General features: G+C 43.6%; 1 protein-coding gene across 1 annotated transcript in view; it reads left to right on the top strand.

The window, feature by feature from the left end:
- Nucleotides 1–24,881, top strand: part of LOC126291576 (basic proline-rich protein-like) — a 297,308-nt gene that overhangs the window by 177,205 nt on the left and 95,222 nt on the right. The window contains exon 3 of the mRNA XM_049985111.1: nucleotides 14,651–14,831. Within this exon, the coding sequence (XP_049841068.1) occupies nucleotides 14,651–14,831 (181 nt within the window). The remainder of the gene's footprint in view (nucleotides 1–14,650; nucleotides 14,832–24,881) is intronic.

Genomic DNA, 24,881 nt, shown 5'->3' with positions numbered 1-24,881 from the left:
CAATAGACAAGTGATCGACACAAAAACTAATTTATTCATTCACGTAGAATACCAGAGGAGTTTTGTAATGGCCAAAGCATATTTTTACTTTGTGTGGTATGTTTTGTTTTCTTTGCGAACAGCAAATGACATCTAGAAAAACTAAAACTCTGTTTTCGTTCTTCAATACAGCTGAGTTATTTCTGGTAAGTGTTGTGATTCAATGAAACTGGTTTTAGCAATTTTTTCTTCTTACTTGTGCACAGTGTGGGCTTTGGTTTAAATGGTTCTAAGCACTAGGGTACTTAACTTCTGAGGTCATAAGTCCCCTAGAACTTAGAACTACTTAAACCTAACTAACCTAAGGACATCACAGATATCCATGCCCGAGGCAGGATTCGAACCTGCGACCGTAGCAGTCGCGCGGTTTCAGACTGTAGCTGCTAGAACCGCTTCGCCACCACAGCCGGTGTGGGCATCATTGTACTGTGAAACGTAAATAAATTTTCGCTTTAAGATACTTGGTTTGGCTTCTTTTCTGGAAGAACTCTCATAAGAGAGGATATGCAAGTCCTCATGCAGTCATAGGAATGCGTTAAGGTGGTTAGACAAGCACGCATGTGCAGGCTTGCACAAACTCCTGGCACGTCGCTACGGCTCGATCATGCTTGTTCAAATGTGTGTTAAATCTTATGAGACTTAACTGCTAAGGTAATCAGTCCCTAAGCTTACACACTACTGAACCTAAATTATCCTAAGGACAAACACACACACAAACACACACACACACACACACACACACACACACACACACACACACATCCCCGAGGGAGGACTCGAACCCCGCCGCGATCAGCCGCATAATCCATGACTGCAGCGCCTCAGACCTATCGGCTAATCCCGCGCGGCGAACATGCTTGTATAGTCGTTGATTTGTTTACTAGAAAATGTCGAGCTCACACGGCGATGCACAGACTTTGGTAGTCTTTTTGATTGTGTTACGGAAAAACAAAGAAAATGGAAACGTCATATATGTAGTAAAGAGTGATTAAGAAAAGCGATATTATACTCTAAGAAAAGGAGAACGAATTGTCCGAATGAAACGCAGAATCGGTAGATGGATATACTGAAACTTCTTAATAAGTTTTCACTTGAGCCTACTTTCTCTTTACTTATTTTTATCGTTTCAACACTGATCCTCTATATCCTAGCGCAACGCAATCTGCTCAAGAAATGATAAACTGATTTCAAATAATTAATACAAATTAGCAGTAATCCTAACAATAACCCACACATAAGTCACTTACCTCACAGAAACTCTTCACGACACGAGCTACAGCGATACAAGCGTCAATACTGCCAGCTACATAAGAGATTCTAACTAGTGAAGGTTCTAACTACTAATAGGCATGTGGTTAGAAAAGGAAAGCTATTGTTGCAGAACAAACAATGTATTTAGCAGACTTTACCTTAATCAAGTGTCAAACAAATGTTGATGGTGTTGCCGGCCGCGGTAGCCGAGTTGTTATGGCGCTTCAGTCCGGAACCGCGCGGCAGCTGCGGTCGCAGGTTCGAATCCGGCCTCGGGCATGGATGTGTGTGTTGTCCTTAGGTTACTTACGTTTAAGTAGTTCTAAGTTCTAGGGGACTGATAACCATAGTGCTCAGAGCCATTTGAACCTTTTTTTTTGTGATGGTGTTAGGACAGCAACCAGCCACAAATATACTTTCAGTTCCTTTATTGCCGGCCGCGGTGGTCTCGCGGTTCTAGGCGCGCAGTCCGGAACCGTGGGACTGCTACGGTCGCAGGTTCGAATCCTGCCTCGGGCATGGATGTGTGTGGTGTCCTTAGGTTAGTTAGGTTTAAGTAGTTCTAAGTTCTAGGGGACTAATGACCACAGCAGTTGAGTCCCATAGTGCTCAGAGCCATTTGAACCATTTTAGTTCCTTTATTCAAAGGGTACCGTTACCGGTTTCGAATCGTTGTGATTCATCCTCAGACGGTTTAGACGCTTTCTTTATGACATGTGGTGTGTTTTTTATAGATTAATTGTCCTAAAATATAAATAATACATAATTATAAACACGCCACACACAGATGGTTGCGTTACAAATTTTCTTTGCATGTGACTTACGTGAAACGTCGGTTTGGAGTGTTTGTTTTCATAACATTCGTCCAACACATATGAATACATTCCCACTGCTTTCTTATTGTTGCAGACGTAAACTGTTCTCACTGAACACTTTAGATTTGTCACAGAGAAGATTTCTACCACGCACCACATGTTTTGATGCATACAAAGAGCTTACAAACATATGAGTATCTAAGATGCTATGATATATCGTAACATTCGATGATGATGTCCTATGTTTGGAAAGGATCATATATTCATTTAGGCAACTGTAATGCCTTTTACTCTAGTACAGAGACATTGAATTTTTGAGTTGATATTGTTAAATTAATTATAAAGTTTTTTAGTACTGTATAGGTAAAATAGTACATTATTTAATTACATTTAACATCATGAGAATTATAGTAACATATAAATTTGCTAGTTGATCTGCAGATAAGCGTACTAATATTATTTGCTTTGGAGGTTGGAAAATAATTACTGGAAATTTTTCAGGAAAGGGGTGTTAGCTAACTCTGTTTGTTCATTAAGGATATAGTCTGCTGTTTGTGTGTGTGTGTGTGTGTGTGTGTGTGTGTGTGTGTGTGTGTGTATATATGTGTGTGTGTGTGTGTGTGTTTCTATTTCTTCTAATATATTCATAGTGGCTCCTTTTTTTGCTAGACGTAAAAATTTTAAGTTGCCCTCAATGTTTCCCACTGAATGCTTTTCTTCAGCAATATCGGCTGCAAATTCTGATTTGTTGAAGTGACAAACAGTTCAAAAAAATATATAATCATCAGTAATAAATATCCATGACGGATACACATTCAGACCGTCCGCTCGCGCTAATATTGCAAACCTCCAAGACTGCTAATTATTAACCTTTATCCTCCATCACTGCTGACTACTCACTCCCAAATTCCATCACTGCTGGCTGTTCACCTCCAATTGCCACTCCGACCAGCCACAGAGTCTCTTACAGAGTGCGCACAGCGCTGTCAAAGTAATTAATGCAGAGCGCTACATAGCGCTACCAACATACCAACACATAAACAGGCTACTTACAGTACATGTACACACAAACAAATAATTCCAATTTCAGAAAAAATTGGATAACTTATTCAAGAAAAATAGCTTCACAAACTGAGCCAGTCAATAACACCTTGGCCCACCTCCGGCCCGTATGCAATCAACATATGGCTTGAAACTTGCAGGCAGATTAAAACTGTGTGCCGGACCGAGACTCGAACTGCTCTACCAACTGAGCTACCTGAGCACGACTCACGCCCCGTCCTCGCAGCTTTACTTCTGCCAGTACCTCGTCTCCTACTTTCCAAACTTTACAGAAGCTCTCCTGCCAACTTTGCAGAACTAGCACTCCTGAAAGAAAGGCAAAGGTCCCGAGTTCGAGTCTCGGTCCGCCACACAGTTTTAATCTGCCAGGCAGTTTCATATCAGCGCACACTCCGCTGCAGAGTGAAAATCTCGTTATGGAAACATATGGCTTGGCATTGATTGATAGACTTGTGGGATGTCCTCCTGAGGGATATCGTGTCAAATTCTGTCCAGTTGGCGCTTTAGATCGCCAAAATACCGATCTGGTCGGAGGGCCCAGTTCATAATGATCCAAACTTTCTCAGTTGGTGAGAGATACGGCGACCTTTCCGGCCAGGATATGGTCTGTCAAGCTAGAAGAGAAACAGTAGAAACTCTCGCCGTGCGCGGGCGAGCATTACCTTGCTGAAATGTAGGCCCAGGACGGCTTGCTATGAAGGGCAACAAAACGGGGCTTTCGATATCGCTGTGGTGTAAGGTTGTTGCGGATGGCTATGAAATGAACTGAAACGGCACCCCAGACTGGTTGTCGAGCCGTATGGTTTGTGGGAGTGAGGCTGATATAGCACCGCTATTCATGGCGTCTCCAGACTCATATTCTCTGTCTTGAAGCAGGACTCATCACTGAGGACTATCAGTCAGTGAGATTTCAGGTCCCGATGACTGGCGAAGAACTGTCTGGAGACACACACGGCACGGCCCTCCAATCAGCACGAAATTTAAGCGCATATCAGACAGGATTTGGCACGATATCCCCCAAGACGACATCAAACAACTTTATTAATCAATGCCAAACTTAATAACTGCTTGCGTAAGAACCAGAGGTGGTCCAAAGTGTTATTGACTTGCTCAGTTTTCTATGCTCTTTCCGTTGAATGAGTCATCCCATTTTTCTGAACGTGTAATCGTTTGTTCTTTTGTACACGTATTTCACACCTACCGATTTTCGTCCCATCCAAGTAATTCCTTCGTAATGCATCGTTTCTTTTTTGCCTTGGAGAGTGTTCCCACATTAATTATTCGCGTTAGACACGTCATGGAAATTGTCTTACAGTATTGCTGCTTTTCGCAAATTTTTTGTCCATATAATACCGTATTAAGGGAGGTAGGACGTCAAACGGGCCGACTTGGAGCAGGAGAGACACCGGACATTTTAATTTCTACTGTCTATACTTTTACAAATAATTTCATAAAAGTTTGTGAACACGACCAGGAAGGATTCAGGATTCATACTCATAGCAATGGAAGCTCAAAAAGTAACAAAACACATTTTTTTACATGTGAAATTTCATCATTTTTTTCACTTGCTATTGGCTGCATTTGTTGCTATAGGTACACTTTTCTTCCTAAGTAAGAGAGACTCTTCAATGAATTTTGCACTGCATACAAACCATAGTTACAGGTGTATGAAACAAGTTATTTCATTTATGAAAAAATGAATGAACTGTTACATTTTAAACTTCATGTTAGAAAAAATTCGAGTTTTATAGTTAATTATCTCAATTTTTCCACAGTTTTTTAAAATATATTTGGAAGATTCTAGAGTTTCATACACTTGTAACTACTGTTTGTATGCTATGGAAAATTCATCGAAGAATCTCTCTTACTTAGGAAGAGAAGTGTACCTATAGCAACAAATAAGTGATATGATGAAATTTCACATGTAAAAAAAAGGTATTTCGCTACGTTTTTGGACTTCCACTGCGATAAGTGTGAGTCCTAAATCCTTCCTAGTCATGGTGACAAAGTTTTATGAATTTATTTGTAGAAGTATAGACAGTGGAAATTAAAATGTCCTGTGGTGACTCTCCTGCTCCAAGTCCGCCCGTTTGATGTCCTACCCCCTTAATTCACCCGTCGTGCAGCCTTTGTACGGAATGTACATTAACAAGACGAAACAAAAATCGAAGCAAATCAAATCACTGCCGAATGCTTGCAGAAGCCTCGCTGTTCTACGTACGCACCCTCAAGCATGCATACGCTTGAAAGCTTTCACAAGTATACATAATGGAAATTCGATCAAGCATCAAGCCGGTTGTACAATCCTGTTACTCTGCTGTTTGCACAGAGTTTTTTTACCAAACGCGCTCAAGCATGTTTGCGCAAGTACGCTGAATTCAGACGCACGCGTAGCCGCATTACGAAAAGAAAGCAATGGTTAAATGAAGACGGGAAAGACACAGTCACAAATCCTCTGCTACAGCGTAAGTGGCCGTGGCGAGTGTTCGGTAGCTTCCTGTGTTACCAGACGACGTCACTTTACGTCCACCAACGTCACAACTTCCCGAGAACCCATCATATTGACGTCAGGTCTCTTCCCATTCTCGTACAGTTGTATTCAGTTGACCGTCTGTATGAATGCCGCTATTTCAAAAGACATTGCGTCTGACAAATGCTGTCATTGCGAGTACGTCCATTTGCACAATAGTTGCAAATACTTATGGTTGTGCTCGGTTGCTTAGTTCAGGGCCGTAAGTCGACAGACTCACTGTTTGGAAATTATTGGTTTCTTTCCCTGGCGACTCATTAACTTGAAGAAACACAGTTTAAAGTTGTTAAACTTCATTTTTTAAACAAAACCACCAAACATTGTCAGTGGTTAATGGACATTGTGGTTTACAAATTGGTAATCTAAAAGCCGTGGAACTACACTGAAGAGCCAAAGAAACTCAGACACCTGCCTAATATCGTGTAGGTCCCCCCCCCCCCCCCCCCCCCTCCGAGTCCGAAGAAGTGCAACAACATGACGTGGCATGGGCTAGGCTAATGTATTGGAGGGAATGACTCCATGAATCCTGCAGGACTATCCATAAATCCGTAATACGACGGGATGGACATCTCTTCTGAACAGCACGTTGAAGCCATCCCAGATATGCTCGATGATGTTCATGTCTTGGGGGTGTGGTGGCCAGCGGAAATTTTCGAAGTCAGAAGAGAGTTCCTGGAGCCACTCGGAAGCAGTTCTGCACGTGTGGGGTTTCGCATTATCCTGCTGAAATTGTCCAAGTCCGCCGGAATGCACAGTGGAAATGAATGGATCGAGGTGATCAGACAGGATGCTCACCTACATTTCACTCTTCACAGTGGTATCTAGAGGCATCAGTGGTCCCATAGCACTCCAACTGCAAAGGCCCACCACCATCACAGGGCCTCCACCACCTTGAATAATTTCCTGCTGATACGCAAGATCCAGGGATTTATGAGGTTGTCTCCATACCCGTACACGTCCATCCTCTAGATACAATATGAAACGAGACTCGTCCTATCAAGCAACAAGTTTCCAGTCATCAACAGTCCAATGTCCAGGCGTGACGTAAAGCTTTGTGTCCTGCAGTCATCAAGGGTACAAAAGTGGACCTTCGTCTCCGAAAGCACACGTCGATGATGTTTCGCTGAATTGTTGGCACGCTGACACTTGTTGAAGGCCTAGCAGTGAAATTTGCAGCGGTTTCCTGAAGGGTTGCACTTGTGTCTCATTGAATAATTATCTTCTGTCGTCGTTGGTGCCATGCCTTTTCCGGACGCAGCGATGTCGGAGATTTGCTGTTTTACCGGATTCCTGATAATCACGGTACGCTCGTGAAATGGTAGTACGGAAAAATCGCCAATTCATCGCTACCTCGTAGATGCTGTACCCCATGGCTCGTGCGCCGACTACAACACCACGTTAAAAATCACTTCAATCTTGATAAGCTGCCGTTGTAGCAGCAGTAACCGATCTAACAACTGAGCCAAACACTTGTTGTCTTATACAGGGTGTTTCAGAAGTGGGTCAGTATTCACGGATATGACAGGAATGACCATTTGGTACAAAAAAGTTAAGTAAACATGAGGTCTAAAACACACACCTTGAGAGCTATTAGCAATTCTTGATTTTTGATACTGTGAAACAAATCTCTTCTACTGCAAGCTCTTTGCTTTCCATATTTTGGAAAGTGGCAGTATGGTCCAAAACAAGAAAAAAAAATTCCAATAAACATGTGCTCTAAAAAGCGTACGTTAAGAGTTATGAGCATTTGTTCATTAGAAGAGTTGTGGTTCAAAATAGCGAAGATGAAAAAGTGCTCATAGCTCTTCACGTATGAATTTTAGACCACATGTTTACTGGACGTTTTTTGTTTTTTTGGTCCATACTGCAATCTCCCAAAATATGGAAAGCAAAGATCTTGCAGTAGAAGAGCATTGTTTCACAGTATCAAACATCAAGAATTGCTAATAGCTCTTAAGGTACGTGTTTTAGACCCATGTTTACTTGACGTTTTTGTTTCAAATAATCATTCCTGTCATATCCCTGAATAGTGACCATTACTTCTGAAACGCCATGTATAGGTGTTGCCGACCGCAGCGCCGTATTCTGCCTGTTTACATATGTCTGTATTTGACTACGCATGGCTGTACCAGTTTTTTGGCGCTTCGGTGTATTTCTAGCAGACGGTGATAGAAGATACACGTTACTTACGTTTTAATCTGGGCTTCAGCTCAGGATAATATAGTTCAAAAATGATGATAATATAGTCCCGTTGTTAAATATAATTGCTTCAGAGAGGGAGACGAAGGTCTGGCTGTCCATTATATCCATTATAATTATCCGGGCTGTTATGCCGGGGTCGGTTCCCAACGTTTCGTCTCCGACTGCGGGAGACATCTTCAAGGGGGTCCGGTGCTCGGTGGAAGGTCCAACACACCAACCGGTTTGCTACTGACTGCGGGAGCGGCGTGACGTCACGTGTTTTGAAAACGTCAGTGCAATTGACCGCTGTCCGTCGCCGTCGATCGCCGTTGCCATCACCCAGTAGTGGACGGGTGGTACACATCTTCTTTAACACCGGCATCCATATACCGTTTAATTTCACGCCCTCCTCCTTTCGATTAAAATTATTAGGGTGTTCAGCGATTTCGATTGCCTTTCGTAATATGCGCTTGTGGCCGCGAGTAGTTGCGTCTCCTCGAAACGAATATTGTGGTTCCCTGGCTGGAAAGCCTGACTACAAACAGCACTTACAGATACGAGTATCAGTAGTTGCTCAGGGGTGAAGAGGCTTACACGGGATAGACTGGCGTGAAAAGCTACTCCCGGGCAGTCTTCGGACTGAAGACAAACTTCTTCCCCCCCCCCCCCCCTCCCCTAGGAACGCGATACGTTCTTCCACTGTGGTTGTTGATGAGTCCAGTCACCCGGACTGCTCGCCTCTGGCGGATGTGTGTAGCGAGACAGTTTCCACAGCTTTGTCGGCGCCGCGGCTGCGGAGAAGTCCGTTATCCCAGCCAGCGGCCGGTCGTGGCAGCGCAGCGGAAGACTCTGGCGTGAAACGGTTCTCAAATAACGCTTCCCACATAAAAGTCACCGCACCGGGAATTTTACGACTCCCCCCCACCCACCAACACGACTCTGCCGCTCGTCGGACCAGGCCGCTTGCGGACTCTGTGCTCTTCTCCCTCCTTACACCGGAATACCCGGGAGATAAGCCAACTTAGGCCAAACACAGTGAGTGCCAGGGTTGCGTCGCGTCGGTCCCTTAGCACTGATGAGTTGATGCGTCTCTATTCAACGATAGTCTGGCAAGCAGGATCGTGGTCGCGTTAATCAGTGGAAAAATGAATTTGACAACAAACATACGAGGTCTGTTCAAAAAATTGCAGAACTTCGTCCACAAAATTTTTTCTACACTTACCTTCTACTTACTGTGCATGGTCTCTTTACAAATACTGTCCCCCACAGTAGACGCACCGCTCCCAACGCCGTCTCCGCTTCCGGACTGAGCGGACGATTTGGATGGGATTTCGTTTAATGAAAAGGGGACATACAGTTCAAAGTTTATTTCCCCAAAACAATTAATTGTAATGTAATAAATTACACTGTGGTTTACAAATTACAGTGACACAAAGAAATCAAGCTGCGTACAATATGAGGTAATAAAAATGTTGTATGCGACAGGTGAACAGAGAAACTTATTTGTGTTGTTTGAATCACTGCCGAACAAAACTGTTTACAATTTGATACATTAACAAATAATCACTGTGCATTAAACTACATACTTTCACCTAATACTGTTAAATTTTATGATGTGAAGCACAAATGTACAATTTACAATTAAATTTTCAGTCGAAGTTACTCCTTCCTAAACCTTCCTTAAAAGAGTGATAAAATTTACAAAAGGTATCTCAATTAAAAATGACCTAAAACCCTTAACAACAACAACACATACATGACTAGTCAAATAATAAATATATGTACGGCAAAGCCCAGAATTTGCTTTCTTACAGAAAGTTTGCTGATTTTAATAGCTCAGACCACATTCAAACTCTAGCCAACATGGGCCGCTTGTCTGTCAAAACATGTTACGACCGCGGCAGCGGGCAAATTTATATAGGTAATAAAAGAACACAGGCCACCTAGCAATCTTGCCAAAATCAGTTTAGACGAAGGAGGAAGAAGAGGGGGGGGGGAAGGGGGGGGGGGAACACAATAAATACCATACGCAAGTTCACTTGCCAAACCTACTACTAAAAGTACAGTATAAAAGGATCTCAATGACAAATCCGGGATAGACCCGGCAATATTGCACCTGAGCGCTAGTAGCCAAAATAAGGTTGACAGATACCAAGGTCTGACATCATCTTAGGGCTAACTGGCACACCAAATAAATAAGAGTAAAATGACAAGCAAATGTCAATGCCCAATAATTTAAATAGGATTAAGTACACACGAGGCTAAAATCAATTGCTAACACTTTAGACATCGGCTTAGGCTTAATTGACACTGCAAAAAAATAAAGGTAAAAGAACAGACAAATGACAATACCCAGCAATATAAATAAAAATAAGTAAGCTCAAGGCTAAAAGCAATTGATAGCAACTTAACAAGCACACACAAAAATATCAGACTGCTGCCACATCACCAAACGGAAGAGGCGCGCGCGCAGTCCCCAGCAAGCAAGAAAACCAACAACACGCACTCCAGCAACCGAGCCAGCCTGACCACAGTAATTTCAGCTCATAATCAGGGCGCGTGAGCACACCGGGTCCACGCAAGACACACGCTGCCAAATAATCCCCACCAACAGATACGGCTGCCCCCCGGGCGGGAAAACGGGGGCTGCGACCGTATACACACCAGCAGAAAACTGGACCCCTAGACTCTGGCCAAAACGGAATACGCAGAAAATATAAACAACAGCTGAAGTAAGGTGAAACGAACCCCGCCACTCAGACCGGACACAGCAAACACACAGAAAGCCTGCCCTGCAGTCCTTACAACTCCTGGGTGCGGAAACCCGAGCGATACCGTGGCAACCCTTTTCAGAGACGGAGAACCTCGAGCGATCGCGTGCGGGGCTCCATCAGTTGTCCACTACAGCACGTCACCGACACGCCACACCACGCAATGGTCAAATCAACGAGGCCCGCCGGCAACGAGACCACATCTCCGTGCCGGGGCGGAAGGCAAAACACCGCCAGCTCGGTGCGAATCCAACTGCCGAGCCGAGAGCGCGGGGCCCCCAGCGGAAAGCGCTCCAGAGGGCAGCAGCCGCCTCAGCACGTGCGCAGGCCGAACCAGACGGAAACAGAAATAAAAGTCGCTATCGATAGTGCCGGATGCGCAACGAGCCAGAGAAATGGCACACGGGTGCAGTCTTGGCACTCCCCTTGCTGCATCATGCGAAGCGCCATCTGCGAAATTTCTTTTATCTCGTCTATCGTTGCAAATCTCCGTCCTTTCAACGCGGTTTTCAACTTTAGAAATAAAAAGTAGTCTGCAGCGACAAGGTACGAAGGATGAGACAGCAGTCATTTTGATTCTTTTGCAGTAGTCACGCACCAACAGGGATTAATCTGCGGATGCTTTATCGTGATACGAGAGCTGTGAATTGTCTCGCCGCATTTCAGACCGTTTCCTTCTAACATTTCCTCGCAGGCATTGCGAGGCATGGTTTAGCTTTCGGAATATTTAATTTTGAAATTGGGGACATTTCGCTGGGCACTTTGCGTAACAGAATTCGGTTTCACTTTGTCAATTTAAATTTTCATGTAAAATTGAATATTCACGAAATACCTGTCGTGTTTATATTCTTATTTTCAAGTATGTTTATTTCCATGGATTATTTTTATTAGAGCTTCCCAAGTAATTGCAGTCAACATGTTGAATAGAAGGTAATCAATCAACTATAAATCATCATTTTTCGTTTTTCAGATCGAATTTTGTATGTCTTTAGTGATAACGGAGTTTTCAGTCTAAACTTAGCAGCAAGTATAAAAGAAAAACCGGTTATGACTATAGAATGAAATTTTCACTCTACAGCGGAATGTGCGCTGATATGAAACTTCCTGGCAGATTAAAACTGTATGCCGGACCGAGATTCGAACTCGGGACCTTTGTCTTTCGCGGGCAAGTGCTCTACCGACTGAGCTACCCAAGCACGACTCACCCTCCTTCCTCACATCTTTAATTGCGCCAGTACCTCGTCTCCTACTTTCCAAACTTCACAGAAGCGCTCCTGCGAACTTTGCAGAAGTACTCTTGGAAGAAAGGATATTGCGGAGACATGGCTTAGCCACAGCCTGGGGGATGTTTCTAGAATGAAATTTTCACTCTACAGCGGAGTGTGCGCTGATATGAAACTTCTGCAATACCCTTTCTTTCAGGAGTGCTACTTCTGCAAGGTTCGCAGGAGAGCTTCTGTGAAGTTTGGAAGGTAGGAGACGAGGTAGTGGCGAAATTGAAGCTGTGAGGACGGGGCGTGAGTCGTGCTTGGGTAGCTCAGTCGGTACAGCACTTGCCCGCGAAAGGCAAAGGTCCCGAGTTCGAGTCTCGGTCCGGCACACAGTTTTAATCTGCCAGGAAGTTTCGTTTCCGATTATGATGATTTATTTTTGTTTTTCTTTATATTATTGCAGAAGCGAAAGAATAGGATGACGGACTCTGATTACGTGGTATTGCATTTATTCATGCTGAAAAAATTAACTTTAGCTGATTAGTTATGGCACGGTCTCTGCACTTGTTTTGCTTCTGTATAGCCTTTTTTACAGGCACTATGAACCCCATGAGCACAGTAACGTGCTGCATGCGTATTATTGTTGTCACTCGCAAAAAATGCGATGGTTCTAAGCTTGCGAATAAGGACTGAAACCGGTTAAGAAATTAAATTTCTGTTTTGTAACAGGTTGCTTATTATTTCGACATTTACAGCTACATTTGCTGAAGAAGATGGATAAAACACTAAAAAAATTGAAAATATTGCTTTCGAAGTGAAGACAATGTTGTTTTATGCAATGATTCGAATGTACCGAGAAATTCATCAATAAACATGCATCGTGAACTACAGAACTGAAACGTTACTGTAAAGTACCAATCATATATGGTTTAGTAGTAGTGATTCTCCAGCAGAAAGAGGTTCCTACTCATTGGTCTGAAGATGACCACAGTAGTGGTCGAAACCGGTCACCGTAATAAATAAATCGTGATGAAGACTGTTTTTAATAGTAAATATTTGTAACACATTGATCACTGTCACTCCCATAATGTATTCAAAAGTAATTAATTTATTGCCAAGTCAGGTATTGGGAGATTACAAGAAGTTTAGAGGGTTACGCACTAAAATTATGAAACTTAATTCCAACAAACAGTGCCTAATGAATCGTGTGATTCCTAATTACATAAAAATTAGTTTTAATACCAGATCAAAAATAGAAAAATTTTTACGACAGAAGAATAGCATTCTATGGATTGTATCTGAAATTAAAGAATAAAGTAAAAGATGCATTAAATCTTGAAATGTACAATTTACATTTAAAAATTAGCAATCAGGTGTAACAATTAATATTTTGACAGTTACTTAACTTTACAGAGTACGGAATTAATGCAGTACGAGAAACTATTCTTAATAAGCATATTAAGAACATTGCAGCCCTTGTTAGTCACCAAAACGTGTCTTCACAAGATGTTTCACCAAATGTACATAACTTTTATCCAAGAGTAACCAATCTAACCAAAATTACTTTTAGTCCTGCTGAGGCAACACTTTTAACCAAAAGTAGTGATTATCCAGCAGAAAGGGGTTCCTGCTCATTGGTCTGAAGATGACACAGTAGTGGTCGAAACCGGTCACCGTAATAAATAAATCGCGATCAAGACTGTTTTAATAGTATATATATATATATATATATATATATATATATATATATATATATATATATATGATGATGATGATGAGTCCCATACTCCGTTTACCGAGCGTAGGGGAGCGACGCGGGAGACCCGCGCCGCCATACTAGGCAAGGTCCTAGTGGAGGTGGTTTGCCATTGCCTTCCTCCGACCGTAATGGGGATGATTGATGATGATGATGAAGACGACACAAACACCCAGTCATCACGAGGCAGGTGAAAAATCCCTGACCCCGCCGGGAATCGAACCCGGGACCCCGTGCTCGGGAAGCGAGAACGCTACCGCGAGACCACGAGCTGCATATATATATATATATATATATATATATATTGTTAATTTTCCAGGTGTCTTACATCTGAAAGTGTGACACTCTCGACGTGTTCCCCGTCGTTATTCCGTTTTGGTGGTGTGTGTTGACAGATGTGCACGCGCCTGGTATCGGTCTCTTCATATTGTTAATTTTCCAGGTACCTTACAACTGAAAGTGTGACACTCTCGACGTGTTCCCCGTCGTTATTCCGTTTTGGTGGTGGTGTGTTGACAGATGTGCACGCGCCTGGTATCGGTCTCTTCATATTGTTAATTTTCCAGGTACCTTACATCTGAAAGTGCGACACTCTCGACGTGTTCCCCGTCGTTATTCCGTTTTGGTGGTGTGTGTTGACAGATGTGCACGCGCCTGGTATCGGTCTCTTCATATTGTTAATTTTCCAGGTACCTTACAACTGAAAGTGTGACACTCTCGACGTGTTCCCCGTCGTTATTCCGTTTTGGTGGTGGTGTGTTGACAGATGTGCACGCGCCTGGTATCGGTCTCTTCATATTGTTAATTTTCCAGGTACCTTACATCTGAAAGTGCGACACTCTCGACGTGTTCCCCGTCGTTATTCCGTTTTGGTGGTGTGTGTTGACAGATGTGCACGCGCCTGGTATCGGTCTCTTCATATTGTTAATTTTCCAGGTACCTTACATCTGAAAGTGCGACAGTCTCGACGTGTTCCCCGTCGTCATCCCGTGCTGGAGCTGTGTTTCTGACCGACGTGCGCGCGCCTGTTGCAGGGAGGGGTCGCCGGACAGCGAGGTGACCGTGGTGGGAGGGGAGCTGATGGCGCAGCAGTACCGCTACCAGCCAGTGGTGGCGCCGCCCCCGCCGCCCGGACAGCAGTTCGGCTACGGCTACGCCCCCCAGTACTACCCCAGCCCCCCCGCCTCCAGCCTGCAGTACCCGCACTACCACCAGGTCAGTACCCGCACTGCAATGGAAAAAGAAAGAGCGGAGCAGCCAGAAGAGTTAAGTGGGCGATGCTGAGGGAATTACATTAGGAAGTGAGACACTTAAAGCAGTAAAGGAGTTTTGCTATTCGGGGAGCAAAATAAGAGATGATGGTCGAAGTAGAGAGGATATAAAATGTAGACTGGCAATGGCAAGGAAAGCGTTTCTGAAGAAGAGAAATTTGTTAACATCGAGTATAGATTTGTCAGGAAGTCGTTTCTGAAAGTATTTGTATGGAGTGTAGCCATGTATGGAAGTGAAACATGGACGATAAATATTTTAGACAAGAAGAGAATAGAAGCTTCCGAAATGTGGTGCTACAGAAGAATGCTGAAGATTAGATGGGTAGATCACATAACTAATGAGGAAGTATTGAATAGGATTGGGGAGAAGAGAAGTTTGTGGCACAACTTGACTACAAGAAGGGATCGGTTGGTAGGACATGTTCTGAGGCATCAAGGGATCACCAATTTAGTATTGGAGGGCAGCGTGGAGGGTTAAAATCGTAGCGGGAGACGAAGAGATGAATACACTAACCAGGTTTTTTTAGGTTAGAAGGCCTCGGGAAAGTGCGGGATGGGCTGCAATGTCAAAGGGTGCTTGGCAATTACAGGACGTGCTTGGATCAAGGAACAGTCGGAATTATAGTTGTAAACTGTTGTAGTTGCGCTGGAAAAGTCCCTGAGCTTCAAGCGCTAACAGAAAGCACAGAAGCGGATATCGTTATAGGTACAGAAAGCTGGCTAAAGCCTGAAATAAGTTCTGCAGAAATTTTTACGAAGTCTCAGACGGTGTTCAGGAAAGATAGATTAGGCAGAATTGGTGGTGGAGTGTTGGTGTCTGTCAGTAGTGGTTTATCTTGTAGTGAAGTCGAAGTAGATACTCTGTGCGAATTGGTGTGGGTGGAGGTTATACTTAACAGCCGAATTAAGTTAATAATTGGCTCCTTCTACCGACCCCCAGACTCCGATGATACAGTTGCGGAACAGTTCAGAGAAAGTTTGAGTCTCGTAACAAATAAATACCCCACTCATACGGTTATAGTTGGTGGGGACTTCAACCTACCCTCGGTATGTTGGCAAAAATACTTGTTCAAAACCGGTGGTATGCACAAAACGTCTTCCGAGATTGTCCTAAATGCATTCTCCGAAAATTATTTAGAGCAGTTAGTCCACGAACCCACGCGAATTGTAAATGGTTGCGAAAACACACTTGACCTCTTGGCCACAAACAATCCAGAGCTGATAGAGAGCATCATGACTGATACAGGGATTAGTGATCACAAGGTCATTGTAGCTAGGCTCAATACCATTTCTTCCAAATCCATCAGAAACAAACGCAAAATAATTTTATTTAAAAAAGCGGATAAAGTGCCACTAGAAGCCTTCCTAAAAGACAATTTCCATTCCTTCCGAACTGACTATGCGAATGTAGACGAAATGTGGCTCAAATTGGTACTTTACAGTAACAGCAATTGAGATATTCATACCTCATAAATTGGTAAGAGATGGAACGGATCCCCCGTGGTACACAAAAAAGGTCCGAACGCTGTTGCAGAGGCAACGGAAAAAGCATGCGAAGTTCAGAAGAACGCGAAATCCTGAAGATGGGCTAAAATTTACAGACGCGCGAAATTTGGCACGTACTTCGATGCGAGATGCCTTTAATAGGTTCCACAACGAAACATTGTCTCGAAATTTGGTAGAAAATCCGAAGAAATTCTGGTCGTATGTAAAGTACACAAGCGGCAAGACGCAGTCAATACCATCGCTGCGCAGTGCCGATGGTACTGTTATCGACGACTGCGCCGCTAAAGCGGAGTTATTGAACGCAGTTTTCCGAAATTCCTTCACCAGGGAAGACGAATGGAATATTCCAGAATTTGAAACACGAACATCTGCTAGCATGAGTTTCTTAGAAAAAGATACCTTAGGGGTTGCGAAGCAACTCAAATCGCTTGATACGGGCAAGTCTTCAGGTCCAGATTGTATACCGATTAGGTTCCTTTCAGATTACGCTGATACTATAGCTCCCTACTTAGCACTCATATACAACCGCTCGCTCACCGATAGATCTGTACCTACAGATTGGAAAATTGCGCAGGTCGCAACAGTGTTCAAGAAGGGTAGTAGGAGTAATCCATTTAACTACAGACCTATATCATTGACGTCGGTTTGCAGTAGGGTTTTGGAGCATATACTGTATTCAAACATTATGAATCACTTCGAAGGGAACGATCTATTGACACGTAATCAGCATGGCTAGGTCTTTATTCGCACGAAGTAATGGCCGCTATCGACAGGGGATCTCAAGTTGATTCCGTATTTCTAGATTTCCGGAAAGCTTTTGACACCGTTCCTCACAAGCGACTTCTAATCAAGCTGCGGAGCTATGGGGTATCGTCTCAGTTGTGCGACTGGATTCGTGATTTCCTGTCAGGAAGGTCGCAGTTCGTAGTAATAGACGGCAAATCATCGAGTAAAACTGAAGTGATATCAGGTGTTCCCCAGGGAAGCGTCCTGGGACCTCTACTGTTCCTGATCTATATAAATGACCTGGGTGACAATCTGAGCAGTTCTCTTAGGTTGTTCGCAGATGATGCTGTAATTTACCGTCTAGTAAGGTCATCCGAAGACCAGTATCAGCTGCAAAGCGATTTAGAAAAGATTGCTGTATGGTGTGTCAGGTGGCAGTTGACGCTAAATAACGAAAAGTGTGAGATGATCCACATGAGTTCCAAAAGAAATCCGTTGGAATTCGATTACTCGATAAATAGTACAATTCTCAAGGCTGTCAATTCAACTAAGTACCTGGGTGTTAAAATTACAAACAACTTCAGTTGGAAGGACCACATAGATAATATTGTCGGGAAGGCGAGCCAAAGGTTGCGTTTCATTGGCAGGACACTTAGAAGATGCAACAAGTCCACTAAAGAGACAGCTTGCACTACACTCGTTCGTCCTCTGTTAGAATATTGCTGCGCGGTGTGGGATCCTTACCAGGTGGGATTGACGGAGGACATCGAGAGGGTGCAAAGAAGGGCAGCTCGTTTTGTATTATCGCGTTATAGGGGAGAGAGTGTGGCAGATATGATACACGAGTTGGGATGGAAGTCATTACAGCATAGACGTTTTTCGTCGCGGCGAGACCTTTTTACGAAATTTCAGTCACCAACTTTCTCTTCCGAATGCGAAAATATTTTGTTGAGCCCAACCTACATAGGTAGGAATGATCATCAAAATAAAATAAGAGAAATCAGAACTCGAACAGAAAGGTTTAGGTGTTCGTTTTTCCCGCTCGCTGTTCGGGAGTGGAATAGTAGAGAGATAGTATGATTGTGGTTCGATGAACCCTCTGCCAAGCACTTAAATGTGAATTGCAGAGTAGTCATGTAGATGTAGATTCGGAAGGATGTAGGTTGTAGTAGGTACTGGGAGATGAAGAAGCTTGCACAGGGCAGAGTAGCATGGAGAGCTGCATCAAACCAGTCTCAGGACTGAAGACCACAACAACAACAACAACAATCCAGAAGACATGCTCGGATGTCGATGTCACTTCGTACTCGAATATACAGTCGGTGCGTATGTAATTTATTAGAGTTGCAATTCTCTGTGTGCCACCCCGCGGCATATCAAAGTTGGTAACGCAGTGGCAAGTTTCCGTAAGACCCAGGCGTTGCTTGCGCGGGATCTGGCGAACCCAGTGGTGTAGGCCCGGCAGCCACACCTGCAGCAGCTCCGTCCCACGGATGTAGGACGGCGAGTGGCATCCACTGAGCCCTCTTGCACTGGGAGTCTCATCTTGATGCTTACTTCAGGGAGCATCATCTTAGTTGACCTTGCGCTAGCTAGACTCTGTTTCTTGCTGCACTACTCTTAATGAGTCGTTGTTGGCTTCCAGTAATACAACTAGAATAAATCTTTTATATGTGATGTTAACTTGTTTGGAAACCGATTTTACTCCTGCCCAGGTTTCCTACGGCGACAGTTGCCACACCATTCTGTAGCCCACCTCTCCTTACTGCTGTGTACGAAGTGATGCGCAACATTCTCACAGGCAGAGAGAGTGGCCACCACATCATCGCCAACGACGACAAACATATCGAACATCTCATAACCTAAATCCGTATATCTGTAGTGACGTTTACATGTTGGATAAAGTTTGTGCACGCCTTAGTTTGTAACTAATTTACTTTTTTTTAATAGCTCAATCCTTTTACTCTGTACCCGTAAATGATGCAGTTCCAAGCGCCGGAAGCTGTAGAACACTGATCGCAGGTGGTGCGGTTGTCTATAAGAAAGTAGTAATGTCAGAACTTACTATCGATTTGCAGAATGACCTACAGTGGGTTAATGAACGGTGCAGGCTCTGGCTGTTGACCCTGATCGTGAATAAATGTGACATATTGCGCATACATAGGAAAAGAAATCGACTGTTGTGCTACTACACAGTTGATAGCATATTGCTGGCAACATCATCTGTTGTAAATTGTGTAGGAGTAACTCTCCAAACGACCCCATGTCCAATGACAACATAAAGTAAAAGCAGGAATAGCAGATACCAGCCTGAGATTCATAGTAATGTCAGTAATGTAGGAAATGTAACTCACCCACGAAGGAAGTGGCTGGCAAGGCATTTCTCCGACCGGTTCACGAGTGGTGTTCATTAATCTGGGATGCCTACCAGTAGGACTGTTAGAAGAGGCAGGGAAGATCCAACGAAGATCGACGCGTTTCGTCGCAGGATCGTTTGGTTTGCACGAGATATTCACAGGGATGTCCAAGAAACTGCAGTAGCATACGCTACAAGAGAGGCGTTATGCATCACGGAGAGATTTACTATTCAGATTTCGAGATAGCACTTTCCAGGAAGGTTAGAACAACATATTACTTCATCTACATCTACGTCAGTACTCCCCAGATCACACTCAAGTCCTTGGCTGAGGATTCATAGAACCACATTCACAATAATTCACTATTATTCCACTCTCAAATAGCGCAATAAAAAAAATGGTTCAAATGGCTCTGAGCACTATGGGACTCAACTGCTGTGGTCATTAGTCCCCTAGGACTTAGGTTAGTTAGGTTTAAGTAGTTCTAAGGACATCACACACATCCATGCCCGAGGCAGGATTCGAACCTGCGACCGTAGCAGTCGCACGGTTCCGGACTGCGCGCCTAGAACCGCGAGACCACCGCGGCCGGCGCGCAAGAAAAAAGGGAACACTTGCATCTTTCGTGCGAGCTCTGATTTGCCTTATTTTATTATGATGATCGGTAGGTCGTCGTCAACAAAATAATTTCGGAATCAGAGGAGAAATTTGGTGATTGAAATTCCGTCAGAAAATTCCGCCTCAACGAGAAACGACATTCTTTTAATGATGTCCGCCCCACATCCTGTATCATTTCAGCGACATCCTCTCCACTATTTCTCGATAGTACAAAACGTGCTGCCCTTCTTTAAACTTTCTCGGTGTACTGCGTCAATCCTATCTGGTAAGAATCCCACACCTTCTAAAAGAAAACGGGCAAGCGTAGTACAGGCAGTCTGTTTAATATACATGTTGCATGTTCTAAGTGTTCTATCAAGAAAACGCAGTCTTTGGTTCGCTCTCTTTACAACATTTTCTGTCCTTTCCAATTTAAGTTGTTTGCAATTGTAATTCTTAGGCATTTAGTTGAATCCACGGTCCTATTCACATGAAGGGCCCATGGATTCATGAGGTTGTCTACCCGTAAATGTCCATCCGCTCGATACAATTTGAAACGAGACTCGTCCGATCACGCAACATGTTTGCTGTCTTCAACAGTCCAATGTCGGTGTTGACGGACCTAGGAGAGGCGTAAAGCTTTGTGTCATGCAGTCTTCAAGGATACACGAGTGGGCCTTCGGTTCCAAAAGCCCATATCGACGATGTTTCGGCCGGCCGGGGTGGCTGTGCGGTTCTGGGCGCTACAGTCTGGAACCGCGGGACCCATGGTGCTCAGAGCCATTTTTAATGATGTTTCGTTGAATGTTCGCACGCTGACACTTGTTGATGACCCAGAATTGAAATCTGCAGTAATTTGTGATTTGGCCACAGTCTTCTTTGCGAATCCGTAGATTCTAACTTCAGAGAGCAGCTGTGGTGTTTTGAATGAGATATTAGGATATCTCAGGAACAGTTGCAACCATCTCTTAACTGAGAGTCCTCGTTGAGACTTAAGAGAATGCTTAATATTATTTCTTATGGCCAGCTGAAAATCTGTATGTTTACTATCATCTGCACGTAAACTATAATAGTTTGTCTCTATTGTTGTATGGCACTCGAGGAGATGAACCTCTATCTTGGGAGGTAAAATAGTTTTATGATGTAGTGCAACACTCAAAACATACGCATATTCAGCGTTTTGCGACTTCAGTCATAAAATATTCGTACGTCCTCAGTGTTGTTGTCGATATCCCAAATTCACGTACCGCTTGTTTAACAGGTACATTGCCCTCCTGAACAGCATTAATTGCACAAAACTTCGCATTTTTATCCCAATTTCGTCTTTTTGCCAACCGAAAATACGGAGATGCGCTAAGATGTTCACCCAAATATGGTTTTTGGGTCTTACCTAGATCCAGCATGGCGCCCATATTACGGAATGGCCAGCATTGCAGATGGGGCTTGGTTGCCAAAGGTACAGTTGATGTAAAACATAGTCAAGGAAATCCAGCATAAAACAAAGAATGCTAAAAGCTTTCTGTGATTAAAGAACTGGTTTCTTAATATTTATACAAGGTGCGTCAAAAAATGTATACACACATTGATGCGTCAAAGAAAATTTATTTCCCGTTCTACAACGTTAAATTTCTGGAAATGGAAAGCTTAAAGTCCAATTGGAAAAATAAATGTACTTTGCAAATGTGATTAATGTTCAAACTGGTGGCCTTCAGCATCAATACATTTCTGAGTACGAGTCACCACCGATTCCGTACATCGTACTAAATTGCCCAATGAGATTTCTGCGCACACCGCCTGAATCTCATTTCAAAGTGTGTCCAGGTTTCGTGGTTTACGTTTGTACACCTCATCTTCTACTGTGTCCCATAAGGAGAAATCCAGCGGCGTGAGGTCTGGAGATAGTGCAGGAAACTCGATTGGTCCCCTGCCTCCTATCCACTGGCCTGGCACATTGTGATCTAGCTATGCTCGTACGTCCCTATGATAGTGCGGCGGGGCGCCTTCATGTTGGAAATAAAACTTATCATTACCGTATAGTGCACGAATGGCAGGGAAAATAGTGTCAGCAAGGATTGGTAGGTACGTTTCTCCAGTAACAGTACCTCCAAAGCGGAAAGGCCCATTGAGTCCCCTTGCAGTCAAACCACACCACACATTTACACCAGGCAGATTCACAGCCTTTTCAACTGTAATGTGAGGATTATCTTCAGCCCAGTACACACAATTGCCTATTGACAGTTCCATTGAGTTTAAATTGGGCTTCATCCGACCAAATAATGCTATTCATAAATCCCGGTTCACGTCCCACCATCTCCTGAAACCACTCACAAAATTCTAAACTTCGATCTGGATCGTCGTGACTAAGCTGTTGCGCCAGCGTTGGAATGTACGCACGAAACATCACATTACTGTCTTACAGATATTTAACCTTGTAGAATGGGAAATAAATTGTCTGTGACAGTTAAAAGTGTGTATTTCACAGTGAAGCACCTCCTGTAAATAAAACATAACAAACACTAATAAATGAAACATAACAAACACTAAACTTAGCTCCGAAAAGGAAACAAAAGATTCACGACTGTCACAGAGAAAGCTTCTTGTGTTACTCAGTCTGCTTTGCTTAGCAGCGCCCCCTCAAGAAGTCAACGCTAATGCCGCATGAGAGCTCCACTTGATGAAGAGTTAAGAAAGGGTGGCCGTATTTGAATAACGGGTCATATTTGGATCCTTTACGTCACTGTATATAGCAGAAGAAAAGGTCGTGCTATATTGTCTGCGGACAAGTGAGGGGATAGGGGCGAAGTCTAAGTTTGTCTGCGCGACTCCCCCCTGTATCTCCCCAGACACGTCACAGCGATCTCCTACAGGCTGTTTCACAAGGTTGTACCGACCCTTCCGCAGCGTGTATTTTAAATCGGTGGCGACGCAGTGTGCAGACACGTTAGGGAGTGTTAAATTTGCAGGAAATGCAGTAACACCCTATGGAATACAGAAATGTAGGAAGGTACACGAACAGAATCAACGCGAATCGTCACACAGTGTGTTGCACTGCCGAGCGGAAAATAGACTCTTAGTAATGCCATTGTAGCATTCTTCTTGGAAAGAGCACTTCTCCACCATACGTGCTGCTGGCCCTTCAGTTTAGAGTTGTTGTTGTTGTTGTTGTTGTTGTTGCCGGCTGGGGTGGCCGAGCGGTTCTAGGCGCTACAGTCTGGATCTGCGCGACCGCTACGGTCGCAGGTTCGAATTCTGCCTCGGGCATGGATGTGTGTGATGTCCTTCGGTTAGTTAGGTTTAAGTAGTTCTAAGTCTAGGGGACTGATGACCTCTGAAGTCGCGTCCCATAGTGCTCAGAGCCATTTGAACCATTTTGTTGTTGTTGTTGTTGTTGTCACGTGCAAGCTTCTTCCTTTCCAAATAACTACTGCAACCTACATCCTTGTTGTCTGCTTACTGTGTTAATCTCTTGCTCTCCGTCTACGATTTTCACAATCCAATCTTCGCTCCAGTACTACATAGGTGATCCCGTGATGTCTCACAATGAGTCCCATCAACAAATTCCTTATTTTGGTCGAGACCTGCCACAAGTTTCCTGTCTCCCCAGTTCTGTTAAGTGCCTCCTCGTTAGATGGGCGGTCTACCCATTTATTCGTCACCATTCTTCTGTAGCACCACATTTCACGAGCTTGTATTCTCTTCTTGACTAAAGCGTTTATCGTCAGTGTTTCACTTCCATACATCGGTACATTCCAGACAAACATCTTCAAAAAAGACTTCGTAACATTAAATCTATATTCGGTGTTAAGAAATTTCTATTCTTCAGAAACATTTTTCTTGCTATCGGCAGTGTACATTTTACATCCTTTCTACTTCGACCATCTGCCTACTACTTTTAAGTGTCTCGTTCCCTAATCTAATTTCCTCAGCATCATCCGATTTAATTGGACTTCATTCCATTATCATCGTCTTTCTTTGTTGATGTTCAACTTGTATACTCCTTTCAAGACCCTCTCCAAGTCCTTTGCTGTCTCCGTTAGAATTCGGTGTCATCTACAAACCGCAAGGTATATTTTTTCTTTTCCTTGAACTTTAATCCCAATCCAAATACTTCTTTTGATTTTTTTCCTACTTGCTCAATGTGCCGATTGAATAACAGCGGCGATAGGCTACAACCCTGTCTTCACTCCCTTCTCAACCACTGCTTCTTTCGTACCCCTCGAATCTTACAACTGACGCCTGGTTTCTGTATAAATAGCCTTTCGCTTCCCGTACTTTACCCTTGCTACATACAGAATTTCAAAAGGAGAATTCCAGTCAAGATTGTCAAAAGCTTTCTCTAAAACAACAAATGCTATAAATGTAGGTTTGCCTTCCCGTAATCTATCTTCTATCAGAAGTCCCAGAGTCAGTATTGCCTGGCATGTTCCTACATTACTCCGGAATCCAAATTGATCTTCCCCAATCTCGGTGTCTACCAGTTTCCCCATACATCTGTAAAGAATCCGTGTTAGTATTTTGCAACCATGACTTATTAAACTGATAGCACCTGCTTTCTTCGGAATTGGAATTATTATATTCGTCTTGAAGTCTGTAGTCATTTCGCCTGTCTCATACATCTTGCTCACCAGATAGAAGAGTTGTGTCCTGGCTAGCTCTTCCAACGCTATCAGTAGTTCTCACGAAATGTTTACTCCTAGGGCCTGGTTTGGACGTCAGTCTTTCAGTGCTCTGTCGAATTCTTCACGCAGTATCGTATCTCATATCTTATCTTCATCTACGTTCTCTTCCATTTCTGTAACATTAATCTC

The sequence above is a fragment of the Schistocerca gregaria genome, chromosome 9 (assembly GCF_023897955.1).
Source record: "Schistocerca gregaria isolate iqSchGreg1 chromosome 9, iqSchGreg1.2, whole genome shotgun sequence".
NCBI lineage: Eukaryota > Metazoa > Arthropoda > Insecta > Orthoptera > Acrididae > Schistocerca > Schistocerca gregaria.
The sequence above is the reverse complement of the archived record's forward strand: the minus strand, read 5'-3'. Positions and strand labels throughout refer to the sequence as shown.